Source organism: Neodiprion virginianus, chromosome 2 (assembly GCF_021901495.1).
Source record: "Neodiprion virginianus isolate iyNeoVirg1 chromosome 2, iyNeoVirg1.1, whole genome shotgun sequence".
Lineage (NCBI taxonomy): Eukaryota > Metazoa > Arthropoda > Insecta > Hymenoptera > Diprionidae > Neodiprion > Neodiprion virginianus.
The window spans coordinates 37,295,522-37,322,164 of NC_060878.1; the positions used below are offsets into that span (position 1 = coordinate 37,295,522).

The 26,643-nt window shown below is 41.3% G+C and overlaps 4 protein-coding genes and 1 long non-coding RNA gene across 13 annotated transcripts in view; 2 read left to right on the plus strand and 3 right to left on the minus strand.

Moving 5' to 3' along the window:
• The window catches only part of LOC124297380 (syntaxin-1A), an 85,916-nt gene extending 82,528 nt beyond the window's left edge, over window positions 1–3,388 (minus strand). For 3 of the 7 annotated variants that reach the window (XR_006906586.1, XR_006906585.1, XM_046748348.1), the window contains exons 1-2: window positions 3,176–3,386; window positions 1,617–1,703 (exon numbers count right to left, since the gene is read on the minus strand). Coding sequence is in view for 5 of the 7 variants with exons in the window: in XM_046748348.1 (XP_046604304.1) it covers window positions 1,617–1,703; window positions 3,176–3,208 (120 nt within the window). In the remaining 2 variants the exon portion in view is untranslated. Of the gene's footprint in view, window positions 1–1,616; window positions 1,704–3,175 lie in introns of all 7 variants that reach the window. The other 4 variants (XM_046748350.1, XM_046748349.1, XM_046748351.1 and 1 more) reach the window with 2 other exon arrangements.
• A 120-nt stretch (window positions 3,389–3,508) lies between these two features.
• On the plus strand, window positions 3,509–5,741 carry LOC124297383 (GTP-binding nuclear protein Ran). 2 transcript variants are annotated; one of them, XM_046748354.1, is made up of 3 exons: window positions 3,509–3,663; window positions 4,202–4,666; window positions 4,831–5,741. In XM_046748354.1, the coding sequence occupies exons 2-3, from the start codon at window positions 4,235–4,237 to the stop codon at window positions 5,044–5,046; spliced, it is 648 nt and encodes a 215-aa protein (XP_046604310.1). In that variant the 5' UTR covers window positions 3,509–3,663; window positions 4,202–4,234; the 3' UTR covers window positions 5,047–5,741. The 2 variants fall into 2 exon arrangements, with proteins under 2 accessions (XP_046604310.1, XP_046604311.1); XM_046748355.1 differs by lacking the exon at window positions 3,509–3,663 and adding an exon at window positions 3,736–4,061.
• On the minus strand, window positions 5,269–9,351 carry LOC124297377 (elongation factor Tu, mitochondrial-like). 2 transcript variants are annotated; one of them, XR_006906584.1, is made up of 7 exons: window positions 9,229–9,351; window positions 8,931–8,983; window positions 8,674–8,836; window positions 8,152–8,459; window positions 7,241–7,902; window positions 6,888–7,140; window positions 5,269–6,654 (listed from the first exon to the last, which is right to left on the minus strand). XR_006906584.1 is itself a non-coding variant. In XM_046748342.1 (6 exons), exons 1-6 carry the CDS (start codon window positions 9,263–9,265, stop codon window positions 6,954–6,956), a joined length of 1,410 nt encoding a protein of 469 aa, XP_046604298.1. In that variant the 5' UTR covers window positions 9,266–9,351; the 3' UTR covers window positions 5,269–6,953. The 2 variants fall into 2 exon arrangements, 1 of the variants encoding a protein (XP_046604298.1); XM_046748342.1 differs by having other exon boundaries at window positions 5,269–7,140.
• Window positions 9,352–12,687: 3,336 nt separating this feature from the next.
• LOC124297376 (low-density lipoprotein receptor-related protein 2) lies at window positions 12,688–26,037 on the plus strand. Its single transcript, XM_046748340.1, has 8 exons — window positions 12,688–12,957; window positions 21,101–21,260; window positions 22,024–22,155; window positions 23,263–23,535; window positions 23,637–23,858; window positions 24,708–25,124; window positions 25,205–25,459; window positions 25,899–26,037. Exons 1-8 carry the CDS (start codon window positions 12,907–12,909, stop codon window positions 25,916–25,918), a joined length of 1,530 nt encoding a protein of 509 aa, XP_046604296.1. The 5' UTR covers window positions 12,688–12,906; the 3' UTR covers window positions 25,919–26,037.
• LOC124297385 (uncharacterized) lies at window positions 21,819–25,327 on the minus strand. The gene is made up of 4 exons (XR_006906587.1): window positions 25,189–25,327; window positions 23,706–25,107; window positions 23,236–23,581; window positions 21,819–23,141 (listed from the first exon to the last, which is right to left on the minus strand). It is a non-coding gene; the product is annotated as an uncharacterized LOC124297385 (long non-coding RNA).
• Window positions 26,038–26,643: the final 606 nt, after the last annotated feature.

Below are 26,643 nucleotides of genomic sequence, written 5' to 3' on the forward strand. Positions count from 1 at the left end.
ACGGTTGAATGATCTGTTTGTTTTCCTTGACGTACGAATCAATTATGACGTATTCTGAACACGCGTTCATCCTACAATTGCCGGCGATAATTATATTTACGTAGATTGGACCGAAGGTAAGAAAAAGTTCACGGATAATCGAGCGAACATGAATACTATCGAGTATAACACGATATTTTTTTAAGAGACACGTCCATTAAACGGCTATCATATGTGAGTAAAATATAATACGTCCAACTATCGTTATGAATCATGATGCTTAATTGCTGACCTTGCGACAATAAAAGCTCTTATCATATGCCGACTGTCAGCTCAGATATATACAAGGTTTTATACTTTATACCGAACACAGCGATCTAAACCAGATACGTAATTATAGAAGAAAATAAATCGTAACGACACCTGCTGATACCTATACCGCCCTATAATTATTGCTACATATAAGTGTATAATAACGCTAAAATTAAACCTAACTTTCTTTCTATACGGGAAGAAAGCTTTTGCGTAAAATCGGCAGATATTTCACGCGTGGCTTGGAAAACTATTTTTTTTTCGAGTGTTGTGGTTCAGAACTTTCTTCTGTTTATTTTTACTTTCGCTTGAATCGTGTTCAGGAGGAAAAAGCATACGGCAAATAAAAGAATAAAATTAGACCAACTAGAACACGAGAGTTACTTGTCAACAATCTTTAATACGTTTACTAATTTATCGTAATTCAATTATTATCCACGTATACATAAACTTTTCGATATATCGCGTAGATACGGGATAACATTTCTCAAGTCTTGCTACGATTTTTTTTTTAACACTGCGAGTAAGTAAACGCGCCGGATTATCCGACCGCCGGTTGTAGATTTGCAATCTGTGATATTAAACTGATAAAAAAAAAAATATCCCTCGATTACGTGCAATCAGAGGTTAAAAATTACGTAAAGATATATAGTATAAGTGTGCGACAAGAATGTGTAACAGTCATTGTACCTATGATATAGAAATATTCTTTCTCATCATTGCGATAAGAGTTTTGAAGATAGGTAAGTACATTTATTACGGCATTGTCAACTCGACGAAAAGGCGAATCGTGGATCGGCGTTCATTCATCACATATATACATATGGGGCATTCTGTGACATCTCGATTAAGATTCTACGTCGATTTCAGTAGCGTAGAAGATGGAGATGACACGACTTCAAAAGATAAGTAAGAGAAATGACAAAAAATTATCATTGTCAAAATTATATTATTATTATTAATAATGCACAATTTTGTGTTCTATCTTGTATCAAAAATGCAATCGAATAATAACAATTTTTTATTATTCTCATTTATCTTTTGAAGTTATGAAATCTCCAACTTCTAATAGGTGTCTAAATCGGGCGTTTTCGTTTCAACTTTTTAAATCATAATTGAGATACTCTGGGTCGAAAAATTCTGAAAAAAATTGCGATCGCGTTTTTCGTCATGTATTTAGACACAAAAAAATCACAAAGCCAATCTGAGACATCGACGTAGAATCTCGATCGAGATGTCACGGAAAGCTTCATGTATATAATCGTATACTTTCGATTCGTCGATTTCTCTTCCATTCCTCTTTAATGCGAATTTTTCAAACTCACCTCCGCGAAGAATTCCGTCATGAAATCATCCTGCCCTCCCACGTTGACGGACACCTCGTCCGCCACGTCGTCATCGTCCGACTGAGCCTGTGAAAAAAGTAAAAATTTTCAATTATCGTCATAACGTATACGTGCATTTTAAATACGTAAAAACTGTCACTTCAACGTCTCTGCGGAGAAAATTTTTCAAGGTATTGCGAAAAAGAGGAAGCTCGATTCGCTCACGCAACAACCAGCCGAGTAAACGGTGATAAGAATTCTCAACCGATAATCAGTTTCCGGTCAAGTCAAGAACTGATTTCACATTTTTCGTACGGAAAAGGATACGAGAATCATACTCGGAAAACCCTGCCAAACGAATGCCTAATATTTCTAACCCAATGCGCACGAATAATACGATAAAATGATATCCCGGAGCTATTATCGTTTCAGTGATAAAACTGACAAGTTTACTGTGTATTTGTGACGCCGTCGGCTATGTGGAACAGCTTTTGAAGGACGGAAGAATGTGCCGACGGCCTTCTCGGAGGATTTGACATTCGAGTTAGCACAGGGTTGTTTTTCTTCGTGACTCTTTCTCTCGATGCGTAATCAAAGTACACACGTTGTTTCTTCGCTGCAATACCGTGCGAATCACCGATATAAATGACGCAAAGTTTTTCATCTACTGATCTAGCGTTGTTGTTTTGTAATTTTTACAGATATTCAACAAATCGGAGGGGTGAAAAAATATCTGGACACTAGGTATTGTACTCGGAATAACGGAACGATTGAGTAATCAACGGTACTGTGTACAAATGTGAGATAATACAGCTCTGCGTACAGATATTGTACGCGCACTGTGTCAATACGACGAAAACCGTTCGTACTTTCGTAGTAAACGATATTTACGAACATTTTCCTGCCAATTGATTGGACTCGGCGAATTAGCCGGAAATTGCTACAATCAAAAGAATACAAAAAAAAAGAGAAGAGACGAATCTGATTCGAGATCTGATTAGAGCCGACTCGATATGGAGAGAACTAAGCGTCGTTTCCTAATACGGTTTGACAGTGGGAGGAAGAGAATAAAAAACGGAAGAAGGAAAATATCTTTTGTTACGAGATTGACAGGTAATGAAAGCGACAAAGGGGTGGGGCATAGGCAGATAAGATGACAGCTCACTGGCTGCATCATAGAGATATATGGAGATATATAGATATATATATATAGAGAGAGAGAGAGAAACAGAGGAGTCAGTCAGCAGCTGAAATAGGCCGATGACGCGGACCATAGACACCTGTCACCTAAGGATACCGGCGAAGCGGTTGCCAGGACGTAGGTGATAAGTGTCCTGGAGCGATTTTTGCACGTTTAAAACGACGTTAACCTGTCGGGCTCAATTCGACGCATTGTTTTTCATCCGGCAACCGCACTATCGGGGTGGGTCGAGCCGTGACAAGCGTATCTCGACTGGCATCGTATATTCGTACGTAATGTAACACGTTACGAGGTTGTGAACGGTTGTCTAGCGGCTCGGCAGCAGGAGCGAGGTGCGTGTAATTGTGTATAAACTCACCGCGACGAGGGCCGCTAATCTATCCTTGGTCATGTTTTATCACGTGTCGCGAGTCACTGGGCGTAGAGCAAAATCCACCTAGTAAATAATCCCATTCACGATTTTATCCATGTAAGAGGAGGATGCACAGCCACTAAAAACTAAGGAAACGGACACACTAACCGCGAGACACGATCATAAAATCGATACGTCTCGCGATTCGCCTGCTTCTGCAGTGCCGTCGCCGATTAGTGCGCATGCGCAGCTGACGTCAAAACGGCGCACGCCAGATGTCGCTAGGCCGATTTATTTCTCATCAGCACAACCGTACCGTTTTTTATTTTGCAAACACACCCTGTTAATAATTGTTTTCTTATTTTTTCGCTTCTAACCGAACCACTTTCATTCACAATCTATCGACCCTCGCGTCCGACGAATGACGAGGTCCTCTACCGCCGTTCGCCTACCCTGAGGAACGCCATTGTGAACCATAACGACTGTGCGAGACGGTGAGTTTTATCGCCCATTTTCACGTACATCGTATTATACCGGGAAATTCCCTTGCCGCTCTGAAATATTCGACATTTTTCACCAACGGAGCACGGATATATTTCGAAAAACGTTGAACTTGAGTCGATTACCGCTTCTCGGCGATACCGGTCTTTTAACATCAATTTCCCTTGATACAACCGAGCGGCGCCATTTCTACACTTAACGAGATCATTTCTCGACCGTTTAATGCCGGCGTGGAACGCACGCGGCGGAAACCGAACCGACCGGCATCTCTGTGTCGCGATAAACTCCGAAAGTTCAGGCCGGCGTTTGGCTTTCGGTTAGGCATCATCGCGATCCTCGATCCGTCTTCATAGTCAGCGTCACTGTCTGTACCGATGATACATATATAGAGGTTGGATTAACAAGTCACGTTTCTCGCGCGTGATTGTCCCACGTAGACGAATATTTCGTTATAGTTATTTCTCGCCACGCGAATCTTCGCTTCCGCCCTGTATTTTACCTCCTTTAATCTTTGGATAATATTGTTCACAGTGAGGCAGGAACGTTGGAACAATATCAGCCAAGATGACTCAGGAACCCGATATGCCCACCTTCAAGTGCGTCCTCGTCGGCGACGGAGGTACGGGCAAAACGACCTTCGTCAAGAGGCACTTGACGGGTGAATTTGAAAAGAAGTACGTTGCGACACTGGGCGTCGAAGTCCATCCCTTGATATTTCACACGAATAGAGGGCCGATCAGATTCAACGTTTGGGACACTGCTGGGCAGGAGAAATTCGGAGGTCTTCGAGACGGTTACTATATCCAGGGACAATGCGCCGTTATCATGTTTGACGTAACATCTCGTGTCACCTATAAAAATGTACCAAACTGGCACAGAGATTTAGTCAGAGTCTGCGAAAACATTCCTATCGTACTATGCGGCAACAAGGTTGATATCAAGGACAGAAAAGTCAAAGCCAAGAGCATCGTATTTCACAGGAAGAAGAATCTTCAGGTATGTTGTTCTTTCTGTTGATGCAAATTTACGCAGACTCCCTACCTCGATCTCATAGCTGCTTCTGTTGTGTTCGAACATCTGTGCAAACTGTTTAAAATAATTTTGACACTTGAAATGTAGAAAAATGCAATTTGTTGATATTTTGCATTTGATTTTAACAGTATTACGACATCAGTGCGAAGAGTAATTACAACTTTGAGAAACCGTTCTTGTGGCTGGCTCGCAAACTGATCGGAGATCCTAACTTGGAGTTCGTGGCTATGCCGGCTCTCCTGCCACCTGAAGTCACAATGGACCCACAATGGCAGCAACAAATTGAAAAGGATCTCAAAGAAGCTCAGGAGACAGCGCTCCCGGAAGACGATGAGGACCTTTAGTTTCATTACCATCAATCAATGCTGAAGGCCTTACTGCGAGGTCTTGGCGAGCGCCTTACTGCACGTCATGTGCTCGCCCTTAAATGTTTAATGCGAATAAAATAATTATATAAATATCGGTCGAAGGAACTTTCCTTTTATGAAAATTCCTTTATCATTTTTCTTTGTAATTCATATCGCATTACTTGAGTATCCAACTAAATAGAAATTTTTTTTTTTAAGTATTCTGATAACATTGTAGTTATTCGATTATGAAATTAGCGCGTTTTAAAGTTGGATATTTTTGTGATTATTCACTTTAAAATTTTTTATTGTGAATAATGCATCGACTGCATAATTTTTAACGTCTACTTTTTTCTGCAATCATTTTTTTTCTTGTATGCTGGTTACAATTGTTGTATTTGTGGATACTAAAATACATTTAACTTATTTAATAATCAATGGTTTTGCTTTATTTTCAAAATTAGAACCGTATACTGAAACATGTGTTAAATTCTTGACTTATTTTTAATGACAAGGATTAATTATAACATAAATCGTAATATACACGAAAGATACTTTTGCAAAGAAAAAGTCCTTCGATTGCATAAGAATGCGTGTTAGCTCACTGTGAACTAAACTGAATTTAAAATTACAAGAAGAATGGTTCAAAAAAAAGTAACAATGGTATTTATTGGGAGTAACCGGCTACTTTAGGGATTGTCTGTTGTCTGCGAGTGTGTGCTTGAAAGGGTAGATTATTAATAAATAATTACTAAACTATGTAATATCGTTCCATGAATTGTACTCGTATGGACAGAGTATGTTTGCGTCTTTCCACGTTCTTGAGGACTGTTTACTATTTTTATAAGCGAAAATGTATGTATGCTTTGTTCGGCTTGAATTTAAATTGTAACAAAAATTACCTACAGTTCTTTTTTCTTGTGTACTTGAACCAGTTAATTTATTCTATTCGTTTTTTATTTTTATTTTCTTTGATTAACGTAAATAGAAAATTTTTGTGACAGACTTCTTTTCACAAACTGTGTGGAAAATTTCGATTACTTCTTTTTGTAACAATGTTAACATCACTTTAAACATTACATTATGTAGTAGTATTGAATTTTTGAACGTTGTAATTTCGATCAATTCTTCCTTTCGTTATCAATCAATAGAGAAGGATTTGTGCGAAGAGAAAATTACACCGCTAATACATGTGAAATAAATAAATCAACAATGAAACTGATTCTTCTGCGTTTTTCATTTTCATTTACCATTTATTGTTATTTCAGTATTTAGATGTTGCTTGCTGTGGTTGAATGAAAAATTCGCTGAGGAAAACCGATCCGAACATTTTCTTCTCAATTTTATTGACGATAATATCTACAGGTACTACTTACACTAGCAGTATGATAATTAAAATGGTTTTACTTACAAGAAAATGTGTAAAAAAAAAAAAAAAAAGCGGCTGGACATCTGGAGCTTCAAAGTAACAACATTCGGTTCATGTTTCATGGTATAATTGGCGTCATGCTTTACCATTCTTCCAAAGTTCAATGGTACGAATGTCACTCTCGAGAATCACATTTTTTTGTAATATCAGTTATACGCGCTGACAGAACACGAAACCTTAAAGTGAAATGCATGTAAAACGTATAACTAGAAGGCATATTAATGTCGTTAATTGATGTATTGTTTCATTTTGCTTTAAAAAATCGTGATCAAACTTTTGAGAGAAATCAATTAGCTAAAGATGCTCTTCTGTTACATTATTACTGAGTGTTGGGTAATCGTTATACTGATCATTAACAACACCAACAGACTACAATGGAAACGGGCAGATGGGTCAATATCTCCTTTACCTTTAGGATTGCCTTCTAGCTTTAAAGTGATAACAATGTGAATGTGTGTTCGGTATTACTGATAAATTAATTCGCTTTCGCTAATTTCTTCTCACGGGCCTTCTTTCCTTCAGTAAGTGCCAACCTTTCGGTTTCATTCAGAGGTGGCAATATTTTTGTAATGACACCTGTTCCCAGAGTTACAATTCCATCTCGTATCGTAAACCGTTGACCTTGTTCGCATACCATTGGCTTAAATAGTTTCAGTAGAAGCCTGTGGATGATAAAAATAATAAATATATGGGAAAAAGATGGAAAAATAAATGAAAAGTTTTTACCCAAAGTGGCGTGTACCGAAACGTGTGAAATCTTACTTTGTGTCCTCTCCTGGCATGACCATATCCTTCTCGAGGATTTGCACTTGGGTAGCACAATCCCACGTTTTTGAAAACATTTGTAATTGCATGAAGTTGAGAACTGGCTTAGCCCTGCCCCCTTCTTCCTTGCTGAGAACGTAAATTTGAGCCTCGACCTGATCCTGTGCTTTGACGGTTCCAGGTTTTGCAAGTATCATGCCTCTTCTAACATCATCCCTCTTAACACCTCGGATAAGAGCTCCAAGCTGATCTCCCGCCTGAGCCTCTTCCAATATTTGCCGGAACATTTCTACTCCTGTTACCACAGTTTTAAGAACTTTACCATAACCAACCAACTCGCACTCATTTCCCTTCTTCAGGACTCCACGCTCCAATCGACCTGTTACAACAGTCCCTCGGCCCGGTATGGAATAGGTTTGTTCGACTGGAAGTAGGAATGGCTTATCCAGGTCGCGAACAGGAGTAGGAATGTACCTGTCTACTTCCTCGAGGAGCTTTGTAATTGATTCAGACCCAATTTCAGGTTTTTTTCCTTCAAGAGCACAGAGTGCGCTTCCCTTTATGATCGGCGCATTTTCTCCGTCATATCCCATCTCTGTCATGAGTTCACGAATTTCCATCTCCACTAACTCAACCATTTCCTCATCAGCTGCGTCAACCTTTGATAAGTAAGAACATTGTTGAATATTTGAAGAGAAAAAAGGATTCCTTCGAATGGTACAGAACAAAGCTGTTTAGCGAGGAATTCCGATGAAGTATTATATTATGATTGTAAGTGTTTTTAGAACAACTTTCATTATGTTAGTTTGATACTACTACATTTCAAACATTGTCAATGCCATATTTTAGCAAACAGATATGTAATGAAATTTTTTTGAACTTCTCTGAATGAGGAATGTAAACCCTACCTTGTTGATAAAAATGACAATGTAGTTGATGCCGATTTGTTTAGCGAGAAGCAAGTGCTCCCTTGTTTGGGGCATGGCACCATCGGTGGCAGCGACGACGAGAATGGCACCGTCCATCTGAGAGGTTCCAGTGATCATATTTTTTATGTAATCGGCGTGTCCAGGGCAATCCGTGTGTGAATAATGACGATTCTCAGTTTGGTACTCAATGTGGGCTACATTAATAGTAATTCCACGTGCCTTTTCCTCCGGCGCATTGTCGATCTCATTGTACGCCTTTGCGGTGGCCATTTCCTTCTCAGCGAGTACTGTGGAAAACAAATATTACAAGTGATTCATATTGCAGGGTCATTCGGTTGAAAAAACACACATGAGCTAGGTAGACTGCAACCATTTTTGGAATATATCAAGTTCCCTAACTTTACACAAACTTTGTTACAACTAACTAATTATTAGACTACTTCGATTGCAAGTGATAATTTACGACGTTCAAATTCGTCAATCAAAAACGCATCTTCCGACCTTTGGTGATGGCTGCGGTGAGTGTGGTTTTGCCATGATCAACGTGGCCAATGGTTCCAACATTGCAATGCGGCTTGTCCCTGAGAAATACTTTTTTCTCGGCATAAAATCTCTGGGCTGTTACTGTGGGTAATAAAAGTCTTGCACAGAGCCGGCCATGTCGCTATTAGAAGGTAAGAATGAAACAAGTTTTCAGTAATCACAGCCAGTAATTAAATTCGAACTAAGCAAAGCAGAACAGTCAAAATTACACTTACGTATTTGGTCAGTTGATGGTTCCCGATAATTTGTTTCACCGTCTGCCGGAGAACTGTAACACAAGAAAAATAGCTGTTCGTACTAATTGATAACTAGAGGGTCATCTTTGTACGTCAGAAGCGAGTATCAGGCACAGAAACGGCCATAACCTCTGAAGAATTGGCCGTCTGACGAAATGACGGTTTGACGAGGTTAAGTTTCGTGACACTCGGCGCCCAGGCTCATCAGCAGCAGCCAGCTAATTACTTTCATCAGCTGTCAACGATGTTTAACAACATTTCGAAATTTGCAACTTACCTGGACTGAAAATTGCTCTAGCAGAAACCAACGCCATGATTTTCTAACCAAGAAACTTTGATTTCCAATAAGACCGGTAGAACTGCCGACTCGCGGAGGGAGAGGTTGTTACGTAAATATACCTCCCACCAATTTCCGCTGAAATCGCTCTGATTGAAAAAATAAATTTGCAGAAAATAGTGAAATTTAGCAGAATAAATCGAATTCCAAACCGATAATGGCTAGTAATTTCATATTTTACGATTTTTTTCATTTTGGTAATCACGACAATAGCGTAAACTGCTCTTCCCCATAGTCCTGAAGTTGATTAATTAAGCGTAGCCGTACAGGCGGTTTTTTGTAATTTTCGCAACATTTAAATGAAAACTAAATAATGATTCCATTTTCTTTACAATCATGTCACATGTAATTTTTCAAAAAATGTTCAACATGACTTGTCTTAACGAAAGTATTATTTATTTCTAATGAATGCGAATTGCAAGGTATAGTATTCAGTGTCTTCAGTCAACGTGCGAGGCATGTACGATCAGAATGACGGCAACCAGTTATACATAAATGTAGCACCGCGTGCAACATCCAGGCGCCACTCGTTACTGTTACCTTGTCATCTCGGTGGGTAAGTGGGACTATAAAATTGTCGATTCTTTTTTTTTCATTTCATTAATGAATCTCAGAGACGTGAATAAAATCGACGGTTTTCCCTGATAATTTTACGACGGCTCATTGAAATTCAGGAATGTGCCCGTAACCTGGCTATTTATGAATATATCTATACTGATATTTGCAATTATAAACGGTTCTAGAAGTAATCGACCGATCCACCGAATTAAATTTTACGCATTCTCTACGTTCTCACCATTCAACGTTTGTCATCATCGCATTTTTCCCATTAATAGATAACAATATATTATGATTTTCGAATCGTCGAAGATACGTAATTCGATTACATCGTAAAACTGAAATCATTCATAATCATACAAATTTTAACTTACTCTTTAAATAGTACGCGGAACATGGAAGCCAAGCAAATAATGGAGTTTGAACCAATAAAAATTGTTGTTGTATTACATCAATAGCATGTATTTCACCTGAAATTTTCAAAGTCATACCGTCATACCGATACCATACTTCATATCTACTTACCATAATAAATCTTCAGGGTTCCGTGCATGCAGCTTTTTTCGAAGGATTGCGCACGACGCGTTTCAGTCTGGTTTCCTTCATTGAACGTTACCTATCTCCTTGTAGCACTGATTGTCGTGTTGGAGTTCAACAACACCGGATATGCCTGAAACGTCGTCGACGATGAGAGAGATCATTATAAATCTGCACAACACCACCAGCTCTATTATCAAATAATTGACGCTTGCGGTTCAAGTTGCCAAACTGCACCGTGTCAATTTTCGCGTCGCCCTTTCTGCACGATAAGTATCACACGTTGAAATATTAAAGTATCATTAGTAAGCTGTATTGTGAATTATCGTTTAGAATAAAAATTCCTCAAATTACAAGCTTCATTAATAACGATAAATTACATAATTTAAACTACGGTCATTACATAAGTTCCTCGGTTACGGTATGCGCGGGCAAAATCAAACGTAAACAAAAATTGCGCATACCAAACTGTCAAGATGAACTCAAGGTCGACTCATTTCCAATTTCGATATAAGTTTATCCTTTAAAGTATGGGTGTAAAATATGCCGTGGAGGCGGGTTGAGTTATGTCACCTCCAGCAATTTACATGCTACCAACGTCTTGGGCAGTTTCCTGTTGCCCATAAGGCCGAACCACGGTATGTATACACATAACATATAATGTGCCTACACGACGTCAGAAATAACTTGACAAATGCTCCGTCGGTCCGTCGTCCGTATATATGCCTACATAATTCACGCCTTACGGTAAACCCTTCTTCGGCGAGACGGGTAAGCGTTATAATCACCGCTCAGACGTTTGTCTTCAAATATATATTCTAGACACAATAAAATGAACAGCCTCGCCCCATTTCCTTTTCCACTTTCTTATGTACAAGAAAATACCGTCGTCTTCCTGGCGTGTAACCGTAACGTGACCCAAAATGACAACCAAGGGGTCAAAGGTGAAGAGGATCGACTCGATTTCTGGATATACCAGTTTTAATGCTGTGCAAATACCCTGCATTGCAGCATCATTTTTATTCCGAAACCGGTTGGGAATTATAATTCACAGCATTTCACGCTACTTAAGCTAATATAAATCGTAATGCACAAGAACATCGTCGAGTGTGAGTTGGTGCCGTTGTTAGATTAGCAAATTTCAAAACTTTCGTACTTATTTGTCTCTACATATATTTAGTGTGAAGTTACTCGGCAATTTAGTTTCATTTATCGATATACAGTATCTATGTGTTAATGGTTATAAACATGTATCTGTGGCGTATTTTACCGTTCAGAAGAGCGAAACTTTCAGTTAGGTAGCCAGTTCACAATTCGTAAATTTCAATCATGAATTACAAATTGTCAGCGCTGAGCGAACCAACTGGACGGTAGTGCGAATAACAAAATTTCAGCTCGTGCATATATTTCGACGTATTGAAAGTTAAAAACAAGAAACCTGTATAATTAATTTATAGGAATTCGAGTTCTACTGCAGCGATATTATGATTTGACGACTGTGAGAACTAATTAAAAGAGATTGATTATTTTTTCTTCGGGGAATTAAAGTGTTTTTTAAGAATCAGAGCAACGAGATGAGATGCATAAAAGATTTTTTTAACCTGACGCCAAACCAATACTGCGAGTTTGAATAAAGTAAAGTTCGATTATACATAGAAGTGTTAATAAAATTGACCCCAGACGAAAAAAGACCCCGCCCCAAGAATACAGCTTACGTCTTCGACTCGATACCCAGATGATAATTCGATTTCATTGTCCGAGAGTAAAAAAAAGTTTTTCGGTCCACGTGATTCTTAATTAAAAACGAAGAAAATGAGACACTATAGGACCCTTAACAATATTATATATCCGAGAAATGCAATTTACAAGATTAGCGCGTTGTTTCACCCCCTGTTACTGGAATATGTAAAATAAAATTAAAAAATTAAAAAACACGTTACCGTTCTAGAGTTAAAGTGAGCTATCTTCGTCATTTTAATTCGCAATGCTGAGTCAGAGAGAAACCTCAAGGAAAAGTATGATTGACTTCGAAACTAGAAAGGGTCTACTTTACGATCGTATTGCAGCACTGGGATCATTATCTTGGAAAATAATGGCAATCTCAACAATGTTCAACGATTTTCAATACGCTTTATTCATTTACCGGGAACGAAGAAAAGGATGGCAAGCTGCGGAACGAAGGGATGCGCCGTTTCCCTACGCGTTCTAATCGTGCAAGTGGGAGCGGGACGAGCCTGGAGTAGGTAATATTCTTCAGGGAAGAGAACTGCCCGCGGTTTTCCCATCCAAAACCGGGACGTCAGTCATCAGCACGCAGGCGCGCAACGCGCACGCGTTTTATTCTCTCAGCGGTCTTTAAGTGTTTACGTTAGTCGGTTGCAGCAGCTTTATCTTATACCGCTCGCAGATCTCAAGCGTGCATTCCAAAAAGTTGTTACAATCATTTTTCAATTTGATATCATTTTTATTTTCAATATTCTGTCCTCAACTCATAGCTTTTGTTCTATTTGGTGAAACTAAAAAATGTTGACCATGACTTGGCAAATGAGGATCCTTTTGGTAACAGCGTGTCTGGTGAGTTCAATGCTACAATACTTTACATTAGGATTCACTTGATACTTTTGCAAAATTTTACATAATAATTGTACGCATACCCGTAAAATTGAAAACGCGATAAACGTCATGATTATTCGATACCCGAATTTTGAGATTAGATAAAAGAAGATCTTTGGAGGCGACGCGAGTTCGTAAAATTATAGAAACGACATCAGGCCGGTTTGATTTTTATATTTAATCACCGATAACTATAATGCCGAGAAATGTTTCATCCAAGCTCACGTGTCGTGGGTCATTATTGACTGCAGTTGAAGGCTGATTACGACGTAACGAATTTCGGAGGCGCCATACCGCGTTTGCAGATTGCAGCTTGACGAATTGAATTTTGATTAGAGACTCGACGGCGTCGCGGTGTCAATGACTTAACGTCGGCGACCTGGTCTCCTCACCTCGCCTCGATGTTCGCTGTACCCGCGTCTTAGTTTTGCCTGTAGTTAACTAGTCGTACAAGTGCGCCATAATCGAAGCTCTCGATTCGCTTTAATGTATCTATTACACTTTTATTACTTATTACCGCCGCGTTTATAGCTGCAGCATTTTGCACCGACCGTGAGCATACTCCGATTCAACTCATCGTCAATCAATAATTCTGTAACAACCCGGAGTTCTCTTACGCACTTCACCGTGCATTCCATGCGACTTCATCTCAATGTCAAACGAATCTGTATATGGTCCTCTAAATTTTTTGAGAACCATCGTACGTATCATTTACGAAATAACCAATTGAATCTTGGAGATTCTTCATTCGTTTCAAAAGTGCGGGAAAATTGTAATCCGGTTTTATCAAATGTCGCTAATACTAAAACGTGAAGTTCACGTTGGTTGTTTCCGCTAGTTATTTTGAAGTCGTTAAGTCAGCGCAAACTTTAGGGTACAGTATCTGAAACTTATGTATACCTAAAGCAATCTTCGGATCGAGTTATAAATCCGCTCGAACTGGGAACAGTTGTTATTATTATTATTACAGTGTTACGACAGGCTATAATCATTACCTAAAAGGATCTTTGCCACTCAACATGCAATCGCGTGCGAGTATTCGAAAACTCAGCGGCAATGTGTTTATTACAAGACATTATTATAGGTATCCTGTAAACGTTTGTCAATGGACGTTCAATCTCTTTGCGGTATAATATTTTGAAAAAGTATTGTAAGAAACATGGCACGAGCGATTTAAACGAAGCGGTAAGGACCTCTGGAGGAAGTCGGTACATGATCCCATGAAAATCGCGTAAACTGTAGAAATGGCGGATAATTTTTGCAAAGCGGTTAAAACTGGACGGTCGGAAAATTATTGCCCCATTTATAAATCGCGCGGGAGATCTTGTTAGAGGTTGTTTCCCCGCGAAGACTGACTTCTCGCAGTTGTTCGCTCGCTGCAGGTTTGCCGGTGGAATATTCACCCGACTTCCTTATTTCTGTGGGATTCTGTACGTTCGGCGAGTCGGAGTATACCGCGGAGGTTTAATTTGTAGGCAGCTCTTCGGATAAACGACGTGCTGTAGGAAGAAATGCAGCTTCCCAATGTCACCTATCGCCATTTGTATCCTCATATCCTTCGATCCTTCGTTCTTCGCGGCACTTCCTTACGACCAGCTTTAACTCCGAGGTCAAGGGTCGCTCAAGTTGCCATCAAGTAACCAAGAGACGCTCACTACTTCCTAGACTCGGAGCATATCGCGAACTTCGCGATCTTCGAGACAGAAACTCTTCGAGCACGCGTTCTCGTGCAGCAGGATTGAGACGTTTCCACGATACGAAGGCATGCCTGATATAGGCTTGGAGGGATCGGATATGTATGCCGGATTCCTACAATTCGCATCCGTAGACCCGACGTCTTGACAAGTTGCATCGCATCGCGGCGATCCCTGAGACACGCGTGATACAGATGATCAACTCAAGTGGCGTGCTGGATCCGTTCTGTGGGTTCCGATCCATACGGACTGTTATTTGTGAAAAAAGCTATCCAGCTACCGCCGTAACAGAAGGTAATACCTATCATTGCCACGCGGTGAGACTGACGGTATTCCAGTGGCACAGTGGCGGTCGAATTACGGTCCGCAACGCATCCATCCATCGCAGATCGACGCGGAACAGGATTCGCATGACTGTGGATCGTAATAGCAATGGAATTTGATCGTCCGGGCACCATATTCCTCGAAAAAAAAAAAACCGTTCGGATAGCATGTCCTTTAATTCCGCAGGCGCGGACGTTAAGAAGAATGGACCGAGCAAGAGGTTTAACGAGGAAATCCTGGTTCATCAAGTTCAACAAATGCGTAAACTGGTCGAATATAGACTCACACAGCCATTGGCCACATAAACACGGACGGTATTTCGTCATTAGAAACCGAGAATCCATCTTCCATCCATCATTCGGTGGCTATGGTTCAACTCGCCCGATGGGTTAACGCTAACTCGAAGTGAGAGTGCGAGATCAGGAAGCTTGGACCGTAAATGGCCAAAGCAATACCCCATTGTCGCAGCCACGTATACCGCACTTACACGACGTAATGAGCAACGGAACATTATGGGGTAATTTCTTTTCTGTCGACCTCACAGCGACACGACGGCTTTATGTTTGTTCGTCCATAGCCCATCGCGTCTCTACCATGTGTCGACAGATTGTGCGACTGTGTATATATGAGCACTTAAGTGCAGCGAGCGAGGGTTCCGACCATTTCACGGGGTTCGATGTTGGTTTATGGGGCGAGGAACAGGCGGGCAGGCGAACGAGTCGGTGAGTGAAAAGCGTCTGCGAATGGCGCTCGATGAACGCAAGGGATGCTTGGACTCGGTTAGGTACGTGTCTTTCTTTCTTTAACGTTCGGATTTGCGACAGTTTCGAGCTTTGTCATATCGGTCAAAGAACGATTTCGAGAGAACGGGAAGAGTAGACATAATTCTGAGTAATACACGGAATCGAATATCTTCTGATACCATTTGTCCGGATGCAACATGATCGAATAATTTGCAGACGAGTTTTGCTCAATCGTGACTCAGTCCTACAGTCAAAGATTGAATCTTTCAGACCAAGTCGCATAATCATTTTTACCAGTAAGTCTCATAGTTTCGCGAAAACCACTTTGTCCCAAAATTCCGCAATGGAACAACTCAAATCCTCTAGTTACCCACAGTCATTCAGCCACATGTTACACTAAAGGGTGAGTCCTGCGGAGTATTATAGAATATCCATTACCTACATATAGTTATTCGAATGATTCCGTGTTGGGTATATTCCGAAATCCAGTTGCACAGTGCGATTCGTAATAAGATCGATGAAACGTCGATTACCGCTTATTGAACGCAAACACAAACGTCACGTGAAATTATTTCGTTCCGGTGATCTGCCGGAGCGAAGCCTGATGCCGGAAGCATGGTATTCCGGGTGAGGAGAGTTCGATACCTCCAGACCCCATATAATTATAATTATGGACACGCATATCTGCGCCATGAGTAATACACCGTGTCTGCCATCGCCTACTCTCGCAAGCTCGTAAACGCAGTTAGCCGAAGATGATAGCCGCTGCGATGCACAGGTTTAGATACGTACACGGATTGCTTACTCGAGCATGCCGAGCACGTAACACGTAGTAGATGAGGTGCGACTCGGGGTTGGAGCTGGAGGAAGAATTCCTACTTATTCGACTTTTTTATTAGTATCAATACGTCGGTAGCCAGATTGAAACGGAATTATATATCTCTAGGGGGGCTTCGTCTCGGCGTGCGTGAATTATTCAATCGGCACGATCTTTCGACCCGGTTGATTGGTGTGAGACCGGAATACATTGGCATGGTATACGCAATTAAGCGATGTTATTATGGTTTATATATCTAGAACTCGGGCTTTGTAGCATACGTGTCGTAATTAAGCGAGACATGTGCAGCTGTGGCAACGCGGTGCAAATGAACTCGTTATTTGTTCAGCTTTGTGCCCAGCGGAAGTTTAACCGCAGCACTTGCATAGTTCGGTTAAATTCGTATCTCATGCAGGTTCGTAGATACACACAGTTGCGCCAAGAATTTATCTTTCTAAAGTTCAAAGATCATCGAAACACACACGAGAATTTTCAAGAAAAATTCATCGCAGTTATACCATAAATTTCCACCAAATTTACAAAGGTCGGATAATATCTTCCATGAATTGTTTTTTCATGTTTATGTAACGAGCGAGATTTTCCGGTGGCTGCAATTTGTTCCAGTTGAATCTACCGTTAATATTACTCGCGTAACTACACTCGTAATATGCCCGCGATGCATCGGCTAAAATTGCAGCGCTCGGTTGGAAAGGGGAATTGAAAATTATAAAATATCATTGGTAATCTTTACAAGTATCCTGAAACCAGGGAATCTTGATACAAGAAATCGTAACGCATGCGTGACTTTTACGACAGTTTCCTTTGACCGAATTAAACGCTGTACATTCGATCGCGGTTCTGTTCCGCAGATTCAGCATAAAAACAAGTTCGGTATACATACACTTATTGCTATATGCCTACAGGCGTGTTATACTTACCGGTCACGAGTGATTTAAAACCGATACGGTGAACTTGTTTAATGAACTTGACGGTCGCTAGATCGGTTATTTCCCAAGTATATAATCAGGAAAATTTTTCAACATCCTCGTCGTGTACGATCATCAAGAATCGGGGGGCAAATGGCTTTCCTCTGCGTCGTATACACGCTACATCATAATTTCTGCCTATTCCCATTTGCCCGTTCGTTCCCCCGGGATGCTGCTGGATCTTTAAGACAACGCGGTTCTGCAGCTCTCGCACGCATCCGGCACGAAGATGCAGGCAAGCCTGGGAAACGGATGACATCAAATTATCCCTTAACACGTTTAATTGCACTTCGTTGATGCAGTTTTGCACGCCTCGTAAAGGGACCACCATGAATGCCTCTCGACAAACGTGTACAAAGGTGTAATTGTCACGCGTACGACGTGCGATCGAAATCCGAGCAAGGTTGGTAAAAAAAATTATGTAAAAACACTAGGAATCCCGGGTAGTCAACCGCGTAATTTACAATGAAACGAAATGCGTAGAAAAAGAGTGTCGCGGATGGATTTAAATCTCTTGTACCATAGATCGCGCACTCACGCTTCCTTTCTTGACTGCATCCTTCGTGAGCTCGCTAATTGGTAGAAGCCATTGTTATAGCTCACTTATTAACGACAAGCCCATCTTCCACAGTCATCGTGTACCTACAATTATAGTTATACGTAGTGAGAACTCGAGATAACGCATCGCGGAGAGAAGAAAAAGATCGGATTTTAATCTAAAGTCTAGGAAAAGAGGGTTACGTTAGGTTTTTTGGTTTAAAAATATCCATGTCAACTATATTTTTTGCTATCAATGTAGCAGATTTTACTCTCCATACACTGTTCACAATTTTCACTGATTCTGCGATAAATTCTGCATTTTACGAAGTATATTTTACCAAAAAACCTGACGCGTCCCTTTTTTCCCGTAGTTTTCAGTAAAATCTGCTCTTTCATTCTCTCCGTGATCGTCGTCGATTAATGGCGTGCAACTACGGCGTCATTCCTTCACTTTTTTCCGCAATGTAATTTAATTGTATTCATTTTCTTTTTTTTTTCCTTTTCTTTTCCTTCCTCTTCATCATCGCTCAGCACTCGAGCCTCGGCTCGGGCCCCTCGGGTACTTTCCCTGCTCGTTTAAAGCGAAGCTGTAACCCGGCCTGACCCAAACCTCAGACCTCCGAAGGTAGCCGGTACCTAGGTATAAGGTAGAAGGTATGTGTGCAACGAAAGTAACGGATTCGACACGTCGGTAACGGATTGGACCGTGTAACATCTTCGAGCGTGTACAATGCGGTATGTATAATGTATACGTATATACGTATGGTTATGTGCCTACCGTGGCATTGTTATTCGTTGCCCTGCAAGATCTCGTGGGAAAGCCGGAAGCGATTAGCGTTAACGCAGTAAAAGATGTACACCCGTACACTGGGAAGACAAGAGGAAACGGTAAAAGCATCCAGTGACAACATTCTCTGGTTAGCTTGTCGCGGTGCTGTTATAGCAGCAAGCGTGCGATTTGCACGTGCGGAGCGATCCGTTTCTGTCCTTCTTGTGGGAGGGAATGGGTAGGAACCGAGGGCTGGAAACCGAGAGATCGACTCGATTCGATCCTATACTTCGATGCTATACCGCAAATCTATCTATCTATTGCTTTTTTCGGAATAAATTGCTCGACACTCGGCTGCGTGTCTCTTTAAACTTACCGCTGCACACCGCAGAGACTTTGCCCCTTTTCACCGGAAGTTCGGAGCGTGATAATTCATCAACCACGAAGCGTGCTGCCACTTGCAACGCGGGACTTAATTAGTTTTCGTAGAGAATCCTCAATCTTCGTCCGAATCTTATTCCCGTGTACAACGATCTGATGCTAATCTGAAAAAATCGTGTTTTTAGAAAATCGTCGACGCACCTGTATGGGGTGTGGATAGATATTTGGAATCGCCGATACATCGAAATGAATTCAATAATGCGAAGATAGAATAACGATAGATGAATTTTTCGAAATCTTGATTATCGTTATTTTATTTTCGCGTGTTTGAAATTTCGATACATCGGTCATTCCAAATATTGATCCTTCCACGTTTCGACTTCCACCCACAGTCCGATCCTCGCAAAGCTCTTCAACGAGAATATCCGAATCTACCTGCTATACGGATTGATTCGTCGATGGAGTTTTGAATCGTTCAAGGCCTGTATACAAGTAACGGTTAATATTGTGCACGTTGTTACAGCCGAGTTCTAAACACCCGAAACGGAGGTCGCGTTATTCCACGCGCAAATATACCTACCTTCGCAGCCGTAATATATTTTACGTTCAGCTCACCTACGACGCGATACGAATAATAATACGAATATATCAAGGAGTGCGAAGTCCTTACGCCCGCGTGGGTTGAATTTCAAATTCAAGTGGCATCGATACGGCAGACGAAATAGCCGCTTGACTCACCGGAATCTTCGAAGCATAAGACAAGAGTTGTACCCGTTGAATGAGCTTCGTCGCTCGTCACGGTCGTAAACAGTCCGAACATGCTACACGATTTTGTTCCTACATAGACATGTGTTAAAAAAATATGTGCAAGTTATTTTGACTGTGTCAATAAGGCTCGAGAAAGAGACCTAAAAATTCCCGCCCCAAAGCTGTTATTCCACCTGCGGAACGTTGAAATGTGTGGAGGTTGAATCGCAGGTGTAAGATTTTGGGATGCACACGTATTCAAGGGTTCTTCTTTTTAACATAGTCGCATCGTCGACCCTCGGCAAACAGTTTTATACCGGTTCAACTTGTATGCAATCTACAGAAACGCACACATTGCGTATGTATGCGTGTACATACATAAGCTTCTACGGAGATGAAGCAGCTGCTTTAACGCCCGGGTTCCACAATTACACATTGAGACAGAGTTTACGTCCGTAGACAAGCTATGCAGACACCGATGCGTCCCTGTCCCGTTGTAGCGAGCCTCTAGGAAGTTATTTTTTCATTTTTCTTTTCACTTTTTTAGTATCCCCGTTCCTTTGTTCCTTTCATTCCCATCCATGCCTTACGTGTCGCAGCCTCGAATGTCCGTTCGATCCTCGTCCGCACGCTGAGGCTCGAATACGAATATGGACCGAGCCGCTTCAAATAATGGATCCTTTCGTTCGACGAACAATAGAAAAGCCCGCGTTGCGTTTTGCTCGCTGCCTGAGCAGGCCAAACGCGAGACGAGGAATTGCACCGCGTTACAAAAGTGAAGAGCCCTCGGCAAAATGTAGTATAAGTGCCATCGGGGTGCAAAGCTCGCTTCATCGTTCAACGACGTCCATTTTTAACCCCCCTGTAATTGTTGCACTCCGGTGGGCATAGAATTTACGCGGTAACAATCGGCAATCATTTCCCTTTTCCCTCCAATTTACTGTCAGAGAAAATCCCAGCTTTTTTACCGGGTTGTCCGGACTTCGATTTTTCCATTTCGCAAAAATAATCGACTTGAAGTGCAGATTCCGTTGTAAAACGATTTTGCAGATACCGTAGGAGAAATCGCCGAGGTGATATACCTGTATTTTTCACTTTTTCAGGCCACCGCGTATTCCGTGCCAGCCGGAATTCTTACCCTCGGGAACGAGTGCAGTAAGGACAGAGATTGCGAGGCTGGTATAAGCAACAGCCAGTGCCGATCTGGGAATTGCCGGTGTCGTCCTTTCTTCGCCGAGTACAATCTCACCGAGTGTTTGGAATGTAATAAATTCTCATATAATATATAAGTAACGTCGGCTGGTGCCGATGCGTTGTATCTTGATATATCTATATTATACAGCACAATTGCCTCGCGTAACGCGACAGTGAATTATTCGAAATAGATGACTGATTTCGAGTGATTAGGGGTCATTCAAGTATCAGCTAACGCATTTTTTGCAAATTTCCTCATCCCACCCCTATTGATAACGATTGGTAACGTTTGCTTGTTAACGTTAGCTAACGCTTTTTTAAAAGTATGTTGGCAAATCGATTCATTTCCTAGGAACAGCAGAAATGCGATTTATAGTCAAATCCTGATCAGTTTATTCCTACTTTGTTAAATATGAACTATCATTAATTATTAATACACATTAAGATGTTCAGTCAAACGAGAATTCATTATTCGTTGAGTATTGAATACATCACATATTGTCTTTCTTCTTAAATGCATGCCACAAACATTATATTTACCAAGATATTATTATTGAGCAATTCATGCATTATTAACACATCCTTTTACAGAATTTTTTTTTTATCATTCTCAAGCACGTGGCGCGCTGGCTTTGAGCACGCACTTTGAATTTTCTATGCTAGCTAACGCTTGCCTGGAATGCCTAATACTACAGAGTAACATTTGATAACGTTTCTCCGAATGGTTTACCCCTATTGTAGCGTTAGCTAATACTCGAACGACTTGGTCTGCGACGATTCAATGATTTAAAAACTAGCCGTATAACAATACAACGCAGATTTATCATTGCAGCAACGCTTCTGGGCTACGATTGTCTCGTGAAAGATCAATGCGCCATGAAGGTAGCTCACAGCAACTGTCTAGCTGGAGTCTGCAGATGCGAGGAAGGTTATTTGCAGTTCCGAAAACACACGTGTCTCGGACGTGAGTATAGTATATCAATTTTACCATCCGTACTTCACCAAGGCTCCGACTAAACTCGAAGTAGAAATTTTAAGCGACGTAGCTTTACTGCGGAAATTTCTTTTTTTCCTGGTCAAGAAACCCGATCACGATCAGGAAGGTAATATGCAATTCGTACGCAAATGTGTCTTCGTGTGATCTTTATCCAAATCCTTCCCTTGTTCTTTTGCAATTTCTACTCAACCCTGTGTGGTATAAGTTCACGTTATAGTCAGGGTTTCGTTTAATGTTAAAAATTTCTGTACGGAACTTGCTACGCTGTATTTTGAAATTTTACTGGGATACGGAACAATGAGTTCACCATAAATTCAATTTACAAATAAAATGAATTTGCTACACAATTTAGTAAATTGAAATAATTTTTCCGTCTTCCTTCTATAAAATTTACTAAAATTAAAAACTTTCATTCTATATCTAAGACATATACATAGTCATTTAGGTCACCGCGCCAAATTTTTAAACTTGCAACCTTATTTCGTAAATTGACAACTCTTTCGCACAGTATAAAATGCACAATAATTCTTAACAGTGTACCTTGTACTTTGCACGACTAAGGATTGCGAACGGTAGCCAAGTATCATTAGACGTCTATATTGTGTTCGTCTTCTGCCATAATTTATGAAGCGATAGGTAGGCAGACGGCTTATAGGTTGCTTCGAGTTTTCATTTCAAGTAACGACCTGGCCCTCGGTTCACCGACTCGTGCAAACACAACATTCGAAATGTATCACGCAGTGCAGTGCGCGATTCGCGAATCATAATAATTAAGCGACCCCGTTCCCACCCACCAGATGATAAATATTTATTAAATGCTTACGCAGGATGATAATACGGCCGACTTCCTCGGACGTTGGCGCAGTTAATTAATTCGTCACGTCTCTGCGCGCAATGTCTTCTCCCTCATACATATTCACATCGTACATATATGATAAACTCGAGCGTTTCTCCTGAAAATGCAATAACCCGAACTCGAGGGATGGTTTTTACCCTGGTGTTTTAACGATGACGAATGAGAGAAAGTCGAGATAAGAAAATTGTCACCCGTGTAATCTCGTAATTTCCGTCCAGCCGCTCGGCCTGGCGACGTTTGTTACAGCCACTCGCACTGTCATCTCTGGGACAGCGACACTCATTGCGATTTCATAATCCCTGATCTATTCGGACGATGTCAATGCACCTCGCCGATGCGTCGGGACGGCGACGTCTGTCGGCCGGATTTCCTGGTCAGACCACAGCAAGTCCCTCTTCAGTCGAGCAACGACGTTCCGGAGAGCGTGGAGGAGGAAACGATCGTCATCCATGACGCTGACGACGACGACGACGACGAGGAGGAGGAAACAGGTATCATTTCACGTCACGAAGCTCGAGTCACGGCGTTGAATTTTTCCTGGAAATAAACTCGAGTACGGTTGTTAATACGCGTTTTTTTCTTTTCGTTTAAGGTGTTCAAGTATTCTGGCTGAAGAACATATCTGCGGTTCCTTCCACTACTCCCTTCAGGCAAATCGTACCTGCGGTAACTACGACGGTTCTACCAAGCCTCGTTCAGTCAGCTCCGGAAACTCCGGCACCGAACCAATTTCCTGGTGCCGACAACGAAGCTGTCGTCGTCGAAGCTGCAGAGACTACCGAGATTTTACAAACTACGTCGACTTCCACATCGGGTAAACGGAGTCGAGAGGCGTTGCCTGAAATTTTTTAAAATCATTTTAACCGTTGGGCATTTTTCGAAGTGACAGGAATGGTTCAAGAAATTGCTTGCTTTCATTAACATCGTGATACGATTGCAAAATGTTGTGCCGCAGGAATTGCATTGACGACGTTTCGTAATTTCTTGACAAAAAAAATTATCACTTGCAAGGATTGTTTCATGAAATTATTATTTTCGTAAGCTACGAAGATCACTTTGAAAATAAAGAAAAAGTAAAAGAAACAAAAAATTCTGGATTTCGGTATAAAGAAACGCTTTGATATCGACGCTTCGTTTGAAATCGATTCGAAATGGTTAAAAATCCAGTGGATTCGTATGATTTCACTCTGCGATAGCTCATTTTATTCAGTAAACTTATATTTTTCTACCGTGCCCAATGAAACAGTTGTTTTCTGTCTACTTTGTTTGTTGATCGTAACTAGTATCAATCCAGTATTGTAAAATAAAAAATTTTCAACGATGCCAACGTGTTGAAAAAAAGTATTTCAATAAATTTATACAAAATAATCAATTGCGAATAAAATTATCAAGCTCTCGTAGTGTAAAATCGAACGAATCTATGTAAATATAAGACTTTCAACAATTTCGAAGCGATTCAAAACGAAGCGTCTAGGCATCCAAGTTTCTGTTTATAATCCCAGTATTTTCTGCATTCGTATTTCAAACGAAAGATCTTCGCAGCTTACGAATACAATAATTTGACAAATACCCAATGCCCGACTGTCTGGTATGAAAATTGTAAAAAAATATCGACTTTCGCCCAAAGTCAAGATCGTTCACCCGTTGAATTTTCCCCAAAAAGCACCGATCAAGACGGACAGACACGAGCCGGAAAGCACAATGGCGATAAGTTTGGGCCTGGCATGCACCGCGGACATAGAATGCCAGATGGCGGATTCGGGTTCGCGATGTCTGGAGGGTGTCTGCGACTGCGCGATCCGCGGTAACGGAAGTTTCGCCTGCGGGGCGCAGAGGACCGGATGTGCACCCGGGACCTTCCAGTGTCGCGGTACCGGGCAGTGCATCAGCTGGTTCTTCGTCTGCGATGGTCGTCCGGACTGCGCCGACGGATCGGACGAGGAATGCAGATCCGAACGATGTCCGAGCCAGGCGTTCAGGTGCTGGAGAAGCGGAGTCTGCGTATCGAAAGCCGGCGTTTGCGACGGGAACCAGGACTGTCCGGACGGGGAGGACGAGGACGGCTGCAACAGCCGAAGAAGTTAGTCATCCTTCTTGCGGAGAATACCCGAAGGAAAAAAAGATCCAACATTAATCGACCGCACCTTGTACGTATTGCAGAGTGCCCGAAGGGCGCGTTCAGATGCAACAGCGGCCAGTGTCTGCCTGCTTATGAATTTTGCAACGCCATGGTGATGTGTCGGGACGGCAGCGACGAGCCTCGTGGGGCCTGCAGAACCCGGAATCGTGGAAGACTCGCACCTCGGCTGTGTCCTTTCCGATGCGACAACGGACGGTGCAGATCCGATGCTATCGCGTGCAGCGGTCGAGACGGATGCGGCGACGGATCCGACGAGAAGAGCTGCTCCGTATGCAGTGAGTATAATATTATATGCGCGTGCGTTGACTGGGCGATGGGTTTTTCGTATTTTCAGGGTTTAAGGGAGTCCTTGATTTCCTATTTTCACTTGGCGGGGGTTCGAGAAAATAGAAGGCTCCCGGTATCGACTTTTCAAAGACGCAACAATTTAACGGACAGAATTGTTAGAATGTAGAAAAGTCATAGATATAAGATTGTCAGATACGGAATAAGAATACAGCGGAATTCTGACGATTCTATCGTACTTGTTCTTCTGTAGTTTACGTTTCTATATTTCGAGTTAATGCAAAATTTTGAAAATTCTGTAAATCAGATTTCCGCGTCTTTGATAGTTCGGCATTGTAACTCTTCTGTCTTCTCGTCTTTCTAGATTTTTACATCCACGCCATTTCACTGCACACATTTGAATAATCGAATGCTTGTAAATCGTTTCAGGATGTCCTGCGTCGACATAATCTTGACTGGATACCACGCGGCGCGATGATAACGATAATTGTGTAAGAATGAGAGGATGTTATACCGATATGCATGAAATATTAAGATTACTATCATCACGCGAAATGTGAGTGTAGATTTTTATACTGCATTTTTGTATGATTACGAGGGTCGCGGAAAAAGTATACAATTTCTATGCGTAGCCAAAGATATTTCACGCGAAATTGAGTTATCGGAAAAATACGCAACCACCGGTGCAAGTCTATTCTTAATAAATTATAATATTCGCTGATCCGGAGTTGATTTCTTTAAAAAGCTATCGACTGACGTCGCTTTTTAGTGTTAAGTACTTTCGAAAGATCCTTTGTACCTGTCGCAAACGGTGTAACACAGTTTATGAATTTCAACCGATACTGTATACACACATATGCTAATTCAGATAATTGTAGAATGAATAGCAAAAAGTGAGAAAATCTTCTGGCAAGTACCAATTTTTTTTTTTAAACACACAAAACAGGCGCGCTGCAACTTATACTATTATTCTGAATAGACTTGCTAATTGAAAATTGATCACAGGAGCCTTGACAAAACGTTTGTCAAGGATTCTCTTGACGAATTAGCTAAGCAACGATTACGTACGTACTCTGTAATTGAATGTACAATAATTCTTTTTTTCTTTCGCCACTTAATGTAAGTGTACCAGATGAGACTATGCATAGGATTAAGATTAGGAAATAAGTTTGGC

What these genes read in the sequence shown, in the direction of transcription:
- LOC124297377 (XM_046748342.1), bottom strand. Translation starts at nt 9,265, where the DNA reads ATGGCGTTGGTTTCTGCTAGAGCAATTTTCAGTCCAG. An exon ending in TAGAGCAATTTTCAGTCCAG is followed by an intron (nt 8,984 to 9,228) that starts GTAAGTTGCAAA and finishes CTTGTGTTACAG; the next exon opens with TTCTCCGGCAGACGGTGAAA. An exon ending in TTGTCATTTTTATCAACAAG is followed by an intron (nt 7,903 to 8,151) that starts GTAGGGTTTACA and finishes TACTTATCAAAG; the next exon opens with GTTGACGCAGCTGATGAGGA.
- LOC124297383 (XM_046748354.1), top strand. Translation starts at nt 4,235, where the DNA reads ATGACTCAGGAACCCGATATGCCCACCTTCAAGTGCGTCCTCGTCGGC. An exon ending in ACAGGAAGAAGAATCTTCAG is followed by an intron (nt 4,667 to 4,830) that starts GTATGTTGTTCT and finishes TGATTTTAACAG; the next exon opens with TATTACGACATCAGTGCGAA.
- LOC124297376 (XM_046748340.1), top strand. Translation starts at nt 12,907, where the DNA reads ATGTTGACCATGACTTGGCAAATGAGGATCCTTTTGGTAACAGCGTGT. An exon ending in TTTTGGTAACAGCGTGTCTG is followed by an intron (nt 12,958 to 21,100) that starts GTGAGTTCAATG and finishes TCACTTTTTCAG; the next exon opens with GCCACCGCGTATTCCGTGCC. An exon ending in GAAGAGCTGCTCCGTATGCA is followed by an intron (nt 25,460 to 25,898) that starts GTGAGTATAATA and finishes AAATCGTTTCAG; the next exon opens with GATGTCCTGCGTCGACATAA.